Consider the following 14,309-nt stretch of genomic DNA (forward strand, 5'->3'; position numbering starts at 1 on the left):
AGGGTCCAAAGTTAAAGTAGAGTTAGTAAAAAATCGTACAGTTTAAGGTAAAATACCAAAGGTACAAAAGGTGCTACTAATAAACCATTAGGCAAATTCGCATTTTTTATATATACACAGCGCATTAACGATATCTGTTGCCGATATCTGATATATCTGATGCCGGGAATAACCATAAACAAAATACAAAATACCAAAAACGAAATCTTGTCGACCAAATAACCTCATTTTGAAGAGCACATATGTTTTTGTATTTAATAGTCAAGTATCTGGATTTTCTTGAGGCTGAGACTGCGCGGCTTGCGGGGCTTTAGATAGCCATAAATGGATTCCATGTCGCTGATGTCAAGGCGGCTGGCAGTGCGCCCAGTTCTTTGTGTTTGTGCCTGCAATTGAGGCGGTGCATTGTTTGTTGTTGTTGTTGCTGCTGCTGCTGTTGTTGATGCTGTTGTTGCCGCTGTTACATTGGCAATTGCTGCTGTTGCCGTCGTTGTTGCTGCTGTTGTTGCTGTTGCAGCTGTTGTTGCTATTGCTAAACTCTTTGTTGCTGCTGTCGCTGTTGTTATAATTTTGTTTTTACTATTGAAATTATTTTTGTTCTTCAAGACGTCATCATTGTTTCGCTTGGCATTGCTATTGTTGTTGTGTTTGTTGCTGTTGCTGTTGTTCGTTAGCTGTCGCTTATTGTTGTAGTTATTGTTGCTCGCATTGTCATACAGTTTTTTGTCAGCTTGCTGCACAAGTGTCGTCTCTGTCTGACGTTTGCCCCGCCAACTCGGCGCTGGCAACTTGGGCTTGTTGTAGTATTGCGTTCGCTGCATGTTTGCCAGCAACTTGTTGCCGCTGTAGCTTAGCTCGGAGCCAATTGAGTTCGGCACACGCTCATATATGTTGATCGGTGCTGGTGGTTTGGCCACAATGCGGCTGCGTCCGCCGTACATGTACAGTGAGCCCTCTTCGTTTGGCTGCTCGAAAAAACTCTCCGTGGATTGGGACTTGTTGCGAGCTGTAAGCAGTGCAGGTGCTGCCAGTTGTCGCAGCTGGGCGCGATCCACATACAGGTCGGTCTCCTCGTTGCTGTGCACGGCGGCAATGGTAGGTTGTCGCAAGTAGTTGCCGTTCATATTGTCGTCAATGTCAAAGTCCAGGTCGAAGTCATCGTACTCGTAGCTGTCATAGCGATCGTCGGTGTGCATTGTTGTTGCTGTTGCTGTTGCTGGTTCGTCCTCCTGCACCTGTTCGAGCACTGATATGTCACTCTCACTACACCACTTGGCCATACCGACCTGCTTGTCACGCAGTCCGCCGCTCAGACGCTGATGCCGTCGCAGCTGCTGCTGGCTGAGACTGCGCTGCGGCCGCGGTGCCGGCACCTCACCACAAAGTGGTGCAAGTGCATAGCAGCTGACACAGTTGCAGGCATTCTCCGTTGTCAGCGGCGTGCGACGTGTGGACAAACGGCGTGCACCTTGACGCACAGCCAACGCTTCCAGATCATCATAGTATTGCTCGGGTGCATAGTAGCCGACAGTGGGTGCACTTTTCGGACTGGGCTGGTGCAAGCGATGGCAATGTTGCCGGTGCTGGTGACGATGATGCGCATGGACATGTGTTGCGTGCAAGTGCGAGTGAGAGAGCATGTGCTGTTGCTGTTGGTGTTTGCTACGTGCTTTGTGCTGTTGCTGTTGTTGTGTGCTTTGTGTCTTTGCTGTTGCAGTTGCAGTTGTTGTTGCTGTAAGGTCCGTTGGCAGTGACTGTGGTTGCTGTTGCATTTGCAATTGCAATTGCAGAGCGTGCGTTTTGTGTAGTAGTTGTTGTTGTTGCAGTTGTTGTTGTTGTTGGCTTTGATAGCCGCCCTGTTTATAAATACCTATGCCACTCTCATAGCTGCGCGTCTGCCAGATCTGATGCTGATGATGGCTCGGCTGCTGGTGATGCACGGCATGAGCTGCTGCTGCTGCCGCCGCCATTAGTTGCTGCTGCTGCTGCTGCTGTTGTTGTAGATGATGCGGATGCGAATGCGAATGCATGCCAGCTAAATGATTGTGTATCATCGAGGTCTTCTTTTGGCTAAGTGTGCTCATGCCATCGCTGTTGCCATTCATGATGATGTTGTTGCCATTGCCATCTCTTTGATCCTTCGCACCCGTCTTGGAGGACTTGACAAAGTTGGGCACGCGTGCACGCAATCCACAATAATAAGGATCATCTGCAAAATATAACATGAAGCGACTCTCTGCTTTACTTTTCTCTTCATTTGCTGCTGCTGCTTAAAAATTGTCTTACCATATTTCTTGTTGTCCTTGCCCTTGTCGGACTTGCCTCGCGATAGTTTGATTCTGGTCTCCAAATCAATGTCATCATAGTCCGGCTATAAGCATAATAATTATAAGCATTAGTGATTAATGAAATATTTTAGATGAATTTCATTTAAATTCATGACTATTGTTCTCTCTCTGAAATTTTGTCTAAAAAAGTACAAAAAAACAATACAAATAAGCAAAGTATAAAATTTTGGAAATCCAAAGTAAGGAAGAAAAAAATTGGAATCAGATATGGGGAATTTTAACTTAGAAAAAAATTTTGATTACAAAAATTAGAAAAAAAAAAAGTCTAAACAAAAATTGCGCGACTTTTAAGAGAATTAAATAAAAATTTTTGTCTTTCCAATTTTTTTTCCTAATTTTTACTTTCTCAATTTTTTTTTCCTATTTTTTGTCTTCCTAATTTAAGTTTTCCTAATTATACCCGTTACTTAAAAAATTGTCTTTAGCTAATTTTTGTCTTTCCAATTTTTTTTCCTAACTTTTGTAATTCAAATTTTTTTTTTCTTAATTTTTTGTCTTCTTAATTTTTGTCTCTTCAGTTATTTTCCTTATTTTTGCTTTCTCAATTTTTTTCCTATTTTTTGTCTTCCTAATTTATGTTTTCCTAATTATACCCGTTACCTGAAAAATAAGTAAAATGGTATATTATGTTCGTTGGAATGTATGTAACATGCGACTCCATAAAGTGTATATATTTTTGATCAGCATTAAAAGCCGCGCCGTTTGCCTAATTTCGGATTGCTAATATTGTTTTCCTATTTTTTTTTTTTTTTTTGGATTTTTCGAATTCTGAGTAAAATTTTTCGACTTTCGTATAAGGAAACATAATTCTTACATAATTTGATTTAATGCACAATAGTTATAGATATGTTTATTTATAATTTAATCATAATTATTACATAATTCAATTTAATGCTTGTGTATTTTCTATAATAGTTTAACATCAACAAGCATTTATTTGAAATATTTATTTTTAAAATGCTCGCGAGCCCATCAAAATCAAAAGACTTAGGCAACAAACGCGATGGCTTCGGCTTAACTTTGCGCAAGGTGCGCCAGCAATCGCTGCACACGTCGTATCTCTTGTGTGTGTGTGTGTGTGTGAGTCTTACAGTTAGCCATAACTGTGCAGACAAAGAGGAAGAGCGGGAGAGAGAGATACATAGGCAGAGCCCATAGCATTTGTAGCCTCCAAGTCGCAGCTCGGTCGTTGGGCCCATTGGCAAACCATTGGCAACATTCCGTGCATATTAATTACACGCGATTCGTTTGCAGTTATTTGTTGGCCTGCTGCTGAAATTCGAATATTATTGAATGCAAGCCAAATGCTTGGTGAAGCTCAACGACAACGACAACAACAACAATGTCCAAAGCGAAATCGTCGCCGCAACAAGTGGCCTGGTATTTTTAGCCACTTGCCAGCCAGAACTGAATGAAGTCAGTAGAAGAGGTGGGGGAGCTGTAGGGAAGGGGTTAGGTGGCAGACAGGGCACAGAGTCATAAACCATTTTGCAAGTGCCCGCGTTGTGCACGTAGCCAAGCATAGCCAAAGCTCCCCGTTATATATATATTCGTTGTTGTTGTTGCTGAACTAGTTGCCACACTTCTTGGCTGTAAGTATTATATGTGTTTTAGCGCTACCAAAAATTTTAATTATATTACGCGTACACACACACACACACTCACACACTCTCTACTCAAGTCCAGCACCAACACTTGAGTAACAAAGTTGCAACTTGCAACTTGCTGCTAATTGATTGACTCACCTTTGGAATTAGATCGTGTGCATAGACATTATCCCTGGGCGGCAATTTGGGTGGCTTCTCGCTGCGCTTGTGCGCCAATTGTTGCGTCTGCAGCAGCAATTGTTCTCGTGTGGCAGCCACATGACCGCTGTTGCCATTATTCAAATGCTTGCCAAGCTGCTGTTGATGGTGTTGCTGTTGTTGTTGCAACTGCTGCTGCTGGTGGCCACTGCCAAAGCCGGAGCTGCCCGAGCTACCATTGCTGCCATTGCCGGCCACGCTGTAGGGATCCTCATCGGGTATGGGTATGCGCGGGCGATTCTTGATGTCCACAATGGGACGTTGCACTGCAAGAGGTAAAACAAATAACTCAGTTTGTTGCTGCAATTAATCAATTACAACACGCACACAATAGAAACTGTTGCGAAAAATATACATGTGTCTTATAAAAAGATAACAACTGAAAGCATCCTCGTCTATCGAGTCTAAAATATTTTTTTAATTTAACAATTGATCAACATTTAAATGCAGAACATATTTAAAGGTCACACTGTGATCATTATGACATGCCTCAAGCAAATCGGTTGTGAGTTGAGAGCTTTTAAACAAAGAACTAGGGGTAAGTATGGAGAAACAAAAAAAAAATTATTATTTGAAACAACAAATTTAATTTGAATAAATTAAGAGGCCGAATCAGGATCAAAATGATATTCCGTTTTAAAATCGGTTCAGTTTTGCTTAAGTTATGACAGTTTAAATTTGGTTAAAAGTGAAAACTTGAAATTTCAGATTTTGAATTTTCAAAATTTCAAAGGGGGGACGCTTAGCATCTAAATCGAAATCAAGATCTGGAGGAAAATTTTTTTTTGAACAAAATTTATTAAATTTTAATGCAGGATGAATAAAGAAGGCAAATCATGATCAAAATAATATTCCGTTTAAGAGTCGGTTAATTTTTAATGAAGTTATGAGAGATCAAAGTTTTTGAAAAAATGTCAAGGGGTAGGTATGGAAAATTGGATGATAGATGGCTTAGTGTCGAAAAAATATCAAATTTTCTAGATGATAAAAATTTAAATGCAGAATCAATTTAGAGGCCAACCCAAGATTAAAATGATATTCCGCTTGAAAATCGGTTAATTTTTGATGAAGTTATGAGAGATCAAAGTTTTTGAAAAAATGTCAAGGGGTAGGTATGGAAAATTGGATGATAGATGGCTTAGTGTCGAAAAAATATCAAATTTTCTAGATAATAAAAATTTAAATGCAGAATCAATTTAGAGGCCAAATCATGATCAAAATGATATTCCGCTTGAAAATCGGTTAATTTTTAATGAAGTTATGAGAGATCAAAGTTTTTTAAAAAATGTCAAGGGGTAGGTATGGAAAATTTGATAATAGATGGCTTAGTGTCGAAAAAATATCAAATTTTCTAGATGATAAAAATTTAAATGCAGAATCAATTAAGAGGCCAAATAATGATCAAAATGATATTCCGCTTGAAAATCGGTTAATTTTTGATGAAGTTATGAGAGATCAAAGTTTTTGAAAAAATGTCAAGGGGTAGGTATGGAAAATTGGATGATAGATGGCTTAGTGGCGAAAAAATATCAAATTTTCTAGATGATAAAAATTTAATTGCAGAATCAATTAAGAGGCCAAATCATGATCAAAATGATATTCCGCTTGAAAATCGGTAAAGTTTTGCCAGAGTTATGAGAGATCGAAGTTGCTCAAAGTATAACTGAAATATGATGATTATTTGCATATGGAATTCTAGGTCGTAACTAGCTAAGAACTCGCCCATCTCAAGAGCACATCAATGGCACATAATGGCAAACAAAGCTGCATGGGGAGACACTTGTAGCTTGGAACTTGTAACTCACCTGGCGGCAGTTTGCTCTTTAGCATATCCATGGCTACCACATTCACAATGAGCACCCAAATGGGGCACTCCAAAATGTCATTCTCCGATTTGACAAAGGCCACCACCGATAGGCATTGCGTCTCCAAGCGCCGACGATCTGGATAGGCACGGCGCAGTTCACGATTTACGTTCGACTGAAACTTCTTCATGTCGAAGAGCTGCAGGTTTTATTTAGTTAGAGAAAAAAGGCGACAACGAATTAGTAAACAATACAATAAACAATTTGCATATTGTATTTAGTACTCGTACTCGCATTGAATCACATTTGAATGCGAGTATAATCGTCGATTTAACCTCAATTTACCTTGACTATTTTTTCGCTTTCGAGCGCCTGATTTGGCAGCTTTAAGATTTCGGCACCAATCGATGTCTCATCGTTGGGATTGCTGGCGGTGCTCTTAACAAATACATTGCTCTTGGCATAGCGACGTACGAGTATATTGCCAGCATCATCCATTTTGATTTTGACGCCCTAAAAAACAAAAAAAAAACAAACAACAAGGCAAAATTAATTCGAGTGCTTAAGAAAATAGCTGTACTTTGGTCGCGACAGGTGACGAGGCTAATGGCCGTTTGATGTAGCTAAAAACCCATCAATTCTGTTTATTGTTATCAGCATGTAAATAAATTAGGCAGGCCCACTTTATAACTGTGTCGTACACACTTTAATGTGCCATAAACTCTATATATATCACGCTTACCTGGCCGATGACGCGCTTCAGTTCGTCCGTCTTCTGATCTCGCATGGGATTGTCAAAGCCGCACAGCCCGATGCTACAAAAAGGTAAAAACATTATAATCATACAATTATTATTATTGCGAACAACACTTTATTAATTGCAAATCAATCAAACACAAAATACTCAAAATATTGTAAATAAATAAGACTCGTTGTCGCAGTCAACAGATTTTTTTGTGGCACGTTCACTTTTCAATGGGGAGTTGAAGTTGGAGCTTGAATGCGAGTTGAATTCGATTGTAGCGTTGTATGAGTCACAGGCTGGATCAGCATTTTGTTACAATAAACGTTTGACAAAACATTTGGCCAACAGGCGGTGCAACACCCCAACAACAAAAACAACTGCAATGTGCATTCGCCTGCCACAAATTCGCATTGACAGTGATTTATGTGCTTGGTGCAAAGTGTGGCAGCTGCAGCCGAAAAATTTTATAATAAACATTTCATATTTTTCAGCGACTTGTTTAATTGCAGTAACCAGACAGCAGCTGACTCATTTTTGGCCACGTTACAAATAGGTTTGTTGCCTAAGTCTTTTGTTTTAGTCTCGAACTGTCAAGTTGTTGCTTACTTTTTTTACACAGCAAACCAGAAATATTTGTTGAAGATGCCTTGACTTGACTTTAGCTTGGCTCAGATGTTTTCGCTTAAGGTCGCCGAAAATGTCGGCTAAAATGCTAACAAGAAGCTGCAGAGGAAGCCGCAAACGGCAAAGCCGCCAGCAGCAAACAATGAAACGAAGCTAATTGTAATTGTTGTTCGCAAAAAGGCCACCGCATGACTTGTTGTTGCTGTAACGATCATTGTTGTGGTTGTTCTGTTGCTGTTGCTGCTGTTGTTGTTGCTGTTATCTGCATTGCTCCTGTCTTTGCTGCCAAGCTCACTTGACGCCGCTCTGTCACTATTATGTTTTATGTTAATTTGTATATGCTGCTGTTGTTTCTAGTAGAACGAACGGCAGCAATTGTTGCTGTTGGCATTTGTTGGCCATGTGCCTTAGTTCTGCGCCTAACATCTGCCGACGTCGACGCGTCGCTTCTGCTTGGCGTTGATTTATTGGCTAAATGCTTGTAAAAACCGTTGAAATGTGTGTCAAAGTTTTCTATGAAATGAAATCGACATGGACTGCTGCTGCTGCTGCTGTTGCTGCTGCCACTTCTGGCTGATGTGTTGCATGTGGCTTTCAAGGTTGCCCCTATATGAAGCGGATTTTGCAGTTCTTTTGTTTTCTAAACGTTTCGCTTAAGCTATCAAAATGCGTTATTAAAATTGAACGCAACAGCAAAGAAAAAGATGAACCGGTATTAACGCTATTGCAGTTACCAATACCAAGCAACCAAGCAACAGGCAAACCCACTGCCAATCACATATTCAGATACCAATTCATGGCCTGGCACAAAGTTGCATTCACTTCGATGTGGCTAGCATATGTTATATACATATCGGTTGCAAGGTCGTCCAGTATAACAAAAAAAATATGTATATAAAGATAAATGCATATAAAAAACAAAACTGGACCTGACACGCCTAAATGAGCTAAAAATGCGAAAGGCAAAAGGCAAAAAGGCAACTGCACCAACTGTATTGCATTTTTGCGGCTGCCGTTGCCAATGAAAGCGAGAGTCCAAGTTATAGCGGGTTTTTTTTTATTTTTTTGGCTTAAAGCGTCATTTTGGAGTTCAAGTTAAACGTGTGCAGTGGGTCAAACCTTGCATGGAGAGCTGATGTTGCTGTTGTTGCTGTTGTTGTTGCTGCGTCTTCAAGGAAGCGGCAGCAAAAATGCAGTTAACGGCGACTGGTTTTGAGTGGTCCAAAACTGGCACTGGCAACGCTTTGACCTGCGGCGGACACACACAACAACAAAGACAAGCAAATTGTTAACAGCAACAACCGGTTGAGCTGAAATTAATGTATGTAAAATGCAGTGCGAGACAAATCTCGTTGCGTCAACTTAAGTAAAAGTTATCAAAACGAAAGACTTAGGCAACGAACGCGCGGCAGCAAGCTCAATTTGCATTGCGCTCGTTCGCCATGTTAGAACGCAAACTAAATTTATGCTTTGCTCCAATTAAATGAATTAATTGCAGACAGCTACTGGTCACACCTTAAAACGCTGCCAAGGCCAAGTGCTACTTTGTGCTTGGTTTGCAAAAAAAAAGAGAACAGAAAAAAACAAGTCGAAAAGCCTAAAGTCGAGATCCCGACTATAGAATACCCGTTACTTATTTCCACATATATATAAAAGTGCTTAAAGTTGTTTTTATCAACAATAAAAAATCTACTGCATACTCTTAGGAGCTTGTAAGGGTTTAAGAACTTTGTTTGGCCTTTACTGCTGTTCTACTTGTCCAAACTTGCTGCGATTAAGTGTGTTAATAGCTAATAATAATGTATATATTAATATATATGCTTAATATGGTTGGACTTGTCACTGTCTACCTGTTACATATATTTCAACGCACGCAATATACCTTTTTACTCATTTTTAAGTAACGGGTATAAAAATAGAATAAAAGTGGCACGTGTGGCACGCTAAACAGCAGCCAGGCAGCAATAGCTTGCTGTTGCAATCAGCTTGCCAGTCCCCAAATCCGCAATCCACAATCCGCAAACCGTTTCTATTGTAAGTAAATCGAAAAACTGTCTTTTGTGTGCTGTAAATTAAAGCGTGGCCTTGGCTAGCCTCGCAGGTCGCGCCTTTTTTTCTAGTGCCTCACTTATTATCCGCACGAATTGAAATGAAATGAAATGAAATGTTGCAATCAAACGGTTTTTGCAGTGCTCTGTTTATATCACGCTGCGCCTGATATTGCCGTCGGCTATTATGATTTGATTTCAACTGTTTTGCCAGCGACATGCAAATTTGATTGGCAACGCCCACGCAACAACAAAGACAACAATTCAGGACAACGGCAAACTGTCATAAGCAGCTAAATTTATATTGGCGCCATTTCAATTGCCGCCCAAGATAATGGCAGACTTGTAAGTGGTCTGGCCATGAGTGTTTAAGGGTTTGCCATTAATTAAATGCGCTTGTTGTGTTGCTGCTGCTGCTGCAGTTGCTGGTGTTGCTGTTGGTGTTGCTGTTGCTGTTGTTGCAACCAATGTGTGGTCCTTGGCATCTCTGCTGCGTGTCACTTAACGCGACGCCAACACAACAGCCGCACACAGTCTAATTAATTAATTTACATGCAACTGCAACAGCAACAGCTAAAACTGCAGGCTGCAAGCTATATAAATTGCCAAACTGTGGCATGCAACATCGCTGTATCAAACGATTTGCAGACACCAAAGCTTGAATACCCTTTGTCTATATTTAGTAATAACTAAAATGTAAATACAAACTTTGGAACGAGTTTTATATCAATGTAGAAAATCGAGTTGTCGATATATCGAATAATAATAAATAAATAAAAAATATATTTTTGATTAAAATTTTCTTTTATCGTTTAAATGCCTGATTCAAACTTTTTCTACTTTAAAATTCTTTAATTTGTTTTTTTTTATCATTTAAATTTTAATTTTTAATTTTACATATTTTTTATATTCTTACTATAATTTTTTTCAACTTTTCTTAGTTGAAAATAAAAAAATAAATAAATAAATAAAAAAAAGATCATTTTTATGTGAATATTTAAAGAAAAGTTCCACAAACAGCTTAACTAAAAAGTGAACAGTGCACAAAATGTATTTAACTTTATAGTAATTGGTAAAACAGTTACTAAAAATAATTAAATACACTTTTACATATTTCAGCGACCATTTATGGCTGACAATAAAATTAAAGTGAAATTCTAGCCGAGACTGGTTTTAAAAATAAAATATTACTGTGAAAAGTTGCAATTATAGTAAATAACAGTTTAACTTTCTATAAAAAAAAGATATTTAAATTTCTATTTTGTACATCTCTGATATGTGAAAATATTTACATGCATTGTCAAAGCTAACAAGAAGTAGTAAACACTCTCAACTGTCGCAGTAGTTGAGTTCATTTGCATTTTGCCAGATTTCTGAAGAAAAACGTTGCGTGTGGAATAAAGTTGGTCTATGGATATATGATAAGGAAACCATCCATGTGGCATTCAAATGCAGTAATGGCTATTTTTAATTTGAAGATGCTAAGGCAAATAGAAGTTAACAAGGGCTGACAGCAGGCAGCAATTGTGGCTAATTACAACAACAAGCTGTATGGTTACAGCTACAGGTGAGCAGGGGGAGGGCAGGTAAATAGACAACGACAAAAAAAAAAGACCACACACATGGAAACAAATGGAATTTGTTTGAAGTCAGCGGCATGCCAATTGATTAGCTTGACACTTTCAACTCGAAATCAGTTTTGTCGTTGGCAAAATGCATACTTAACCCCGCAATTGACATAAACAGGTAGCCAACATTGACAACGAACAACAAACATTTGTTGTTAGCGGTTAAAGGAAAGGGGAATCAAAGTTAGAGTTGAAGTTGCACTGCAATTTGCATTGCAATCTGCGATGACCTCGTCACGAATGCAACTGAATGACTTTCGTTATTATTTTCAATTTCATTTGACTATTTTCCTTTATTGCTTGTTCAGTTGACATTTTATTGGCAGCATCTTCATTTTGTTAAAGGCAACAAACGATGCCGCCATCGTCATTTTATAACAATGCCAGAGTTGCCCTTTTTTGGCCAGAAATTGCTGCTGCTGCTGTGCGTTTTAATCAGCACATTTATGGACTAATACTATACATAATACATTATGCATTATGCATTCGATCTGGTCATTGTAGTGCTCATCATAAGCATAAAAGACTCCACTTCTCTACAATATATATATTATGCAGACTTCTTGACATTTGGCTTCGAGTGCTCGAAACACTTCAAACCAAGTGGCTGCTGACTCGATGAGTATTTTTTTTGTACAATGTGTGGGCTGCTAAAGCAAAATTGCCACAGCAATTGAGCCAAAAGCGTTTGGCATTTGCAATTTTCTGGCACGCAACAACGAAATCATTTTCAGACGGAATATGCTAATTAGCCACAACTGCAGTGTGCTGCCCCCAAAAACTGCAGCCACAAACACAACCACAACCGCAAACGCAACCACAGTTAAAGCCAAGCTTAGCATAGATATTGTACTCGTATCTTCAAAAAAAAAACAAAAAAAAAACCAAAAACTAGAATTCTTGGAAAACAACTTAAATTGGCCCGCAACGGAAATCGCTCATTTTATAGAAATACGCGCAATTATTAAAACATTTTCACTTGTTGTTGTTGCTGTTCTTTTTTTGGGGCATTTTTCACATGCTACAAATTGCCGCAGTGAGGTCACAAATGTCGTAATTTGCATGCTGAATGATCCGAAGGTTCTTTTTTTTTTTTTCTATTACGAACCTTTTGGCATTACAAGTTCAGCTGGGCAATTAAATCGTAATACCAAAAGCCATCAAATTTGATGGGCGTTGGACCAAGAGCGTCAGCACTCAGTTTCATTCATTCATTGGCCATTTGGGAGCACATCAGGTGTAATTTAGTAATTTTTTTTTGTATGTTTTTTACTGAAAAAAATTTCAAAGCTCTCCTGTTTGCGTATTTTCGTTGCCAGTGGGTCAAGGGCATTAACGGCAAACCGATTTGCGCAAAAGTTCAAAGGCATCATTTGCGTTTTTTTTTCTGCTTCTACTATAAATAATTTTTTGTTGAGTTTTGTTTTTGTTTATTTGTTTAAATGTTGTTTGCAGGCAGCAATTAAATCAACAAGGCTTAATTATTTGCATACGAGCATATGCGGGTACTCACCGCATGCCATCGAAGCCATCATCGGATCCATTGATGGTCAGCACCGGAGCACGTGCGTATGCCTTGGCCACACGGCGATTGCGCTCAAAGACAATTACTTTGGCCCAGATCTCGTCATCAATTTGCGTCCATTTGTCCAGCACTTCCTGAATGTGTTCCTGCAAAAGTTGTTAAAGAGAGAGAGAGAGAGAGTGTAAGAAAATGGCGTGAAAATGGCAACAGCTTTGCTTTGGCATAACACAAAAGACTTAAGCGAGCAACTTGCTGCTGCTGCCAGACAAAAGAAACCGAAAACTGCTGCAATTTCAGCTACAACTACAACTACAACAACTTCAGCTGCAAATGCAACTAATGCCAGCAATTTTCACTTTCCAACAGAGTCTCTATATATGTCTGTGAGTGTAACCAATGCATGCGTATTAGTGTGTGTGTGTGTGTGTGTGCGTTTTTGCCAGCCAAAGTGAACGGCCTTGTTGGGCGCTTGCATTTGTGCTTTTATTTTTCTTGTTGTTGTTTTTCACTCACTTTACTTTTACTATTTATATACATATATATATTTTTTGTTATTTTTGTATTTTGTGTTTTGTTGCTGCTGGCTGCCATTACAAGCAACTGTGTGTTGCTGTTGTTGCTTGTTGTTGTTAAATAAAAGTTAAAATCAAATCGGAGCAAATGCTGGCACGAAGCGCGATAGCGAATCGTGTTGCAGTAAGACATATAAAATTATAGACAACGGCGTTTACTGCTTTTATTGTTGCTATTTTATATCTCTACTTATTTATGCCTGTGCTTGTGTTGTGTCTCTGTGTGTGTGTGTGTGTGATATTTAGATATTTAAAGTGCTGCAAGGCTTTCGATTGCTCTAAGAAATGAAAATGCAACTTGCGCTTGCGTCATGCTTAAGTGCACAGCGCATATTTTATATTTTGATATAGTTTTCTTTTAAATGGGCAGTTCAAAAAGTAATAAAACCCTAAAGCGATAAATAAATATAAATATAAATTATATAACACTTATGTAAATAAATTGAAAGACTATCTAACTTCAAGATAAAAATATAAAAAATACTTGACTAACTAAAAAAAAAATTGTAGAGATACATTTTAATCTTGAACTTAATCAATAATATGAAAATATGTAATATTTTGATATAGTTTTCTTTCAAATGGGCAGTTCAAAAAGTAATAAAACCGCAAAGTGATAGTTAAATATAAATTTAAATTATATAAGACTTATGTAAATAAATTGAAAGACTATATATCTTCAAGATAAAAATATAAAACATACTTGACAAACTAAAAAAATTTTTTAGAGATATATTTAAATCTTGAACGTAATCAATAATATGAAAATATACTTTGTAGGTCTAAACACGCCTCATTTATGCATTACCTATTTAAAAATTAACTTTTTTATAACATTTAAATTTGAAAATTATATACAATTAAATCAAAGAGTTTTAATATTTTATCAATTGAGTTTTTATTCAAGGCATTATTATAACTTATTCATATAGAAATCTGCATATTTGGCAGCAACCTCTAAATGATGACACGAATGTGTTTAGAACGGGTTCTTGAATTTATTTAAATTCATGTACTCGTACTTATTGTACTGCTCTCGTTAAATCAAGGCTTTATCTGCCACACAGCTGGCAATTTAATGGCGCTACATTATCATGCATATGTTCATTCAGTTGAGTACAAGCTGAATAAGAAGTAAAAAAAAAAGAGTTCAATTAACCCGAACAAAGAACAGGGTCGTAAGCAAAGCCATTAGCCCAGTAACCAACA

At 38.2% G+C, this 14,309-nt stretch overlaps 1 protein-coding gene across 3 annotated transcripts in view; it reads right to left on the minus strand.

Annotated features, from left to right (window-relative positions):
• LOC117784694 (lateral signaling target protein 2 homolog) overlaps positions 1–14,309 on the minus strand; it is a 35,700-nt gene that overhangs the window by 1,342 nt on the left and 20,049 nt on the right. For 2 of the 3 annotated variants that reach the window (XM_034622498.1, XM_034622499.1), the window contains exons 3-9: positions 12,517–12,674; positions 6,701–6,773; positions 6,304–6,471; positions 5,959–6,157; positions 4,094–4,419; positions 2,287–2,371; positions 227–2,209 (exon numbers count right to left, since the gene is read on the minus strand). In XM_034622498.1, the coding sequence (XP_034478389.1) occupies positions 255–2,209; positions 2,287–2,371; positions 4,094–4,419; positions 5,959–6,157; positions 6,304–6,471; positions 6,701–6,773; positions 12,517–12,674 (2,964 nt within the window). In that variant the 3' untranslated portion in view covers positions 227–254. Of the gene's footprint in view, positions 1–226; positions 2,210–2,286; positions 2,372–4,093; positions 4,420–5,958; positions 6,158–6,303; positions 6,472–6,700; positions 6,774–12,516; positions 12,675–14,309 lie in introns of those variants that run through there. The other variant, XM_034622500.1, reaches the window with a different exon arrangement.

This window comes from Drosophila innubila (genome assembly GCF_004354385.1).
Source record: "Drosophila innubila isolate TH190305 chromosome 2R unlocalized genomic scaffold, UK_Dinn_1.0 1_C_2R, whole genome shotgun sequence".
Taxonomy (NCBI): domain Eukaryota; kingdom Metazoa; phylum Arthropoda; class Insecta; order Diptera; family Drosophilidae; genus Drosophila; species Drosophila innubila.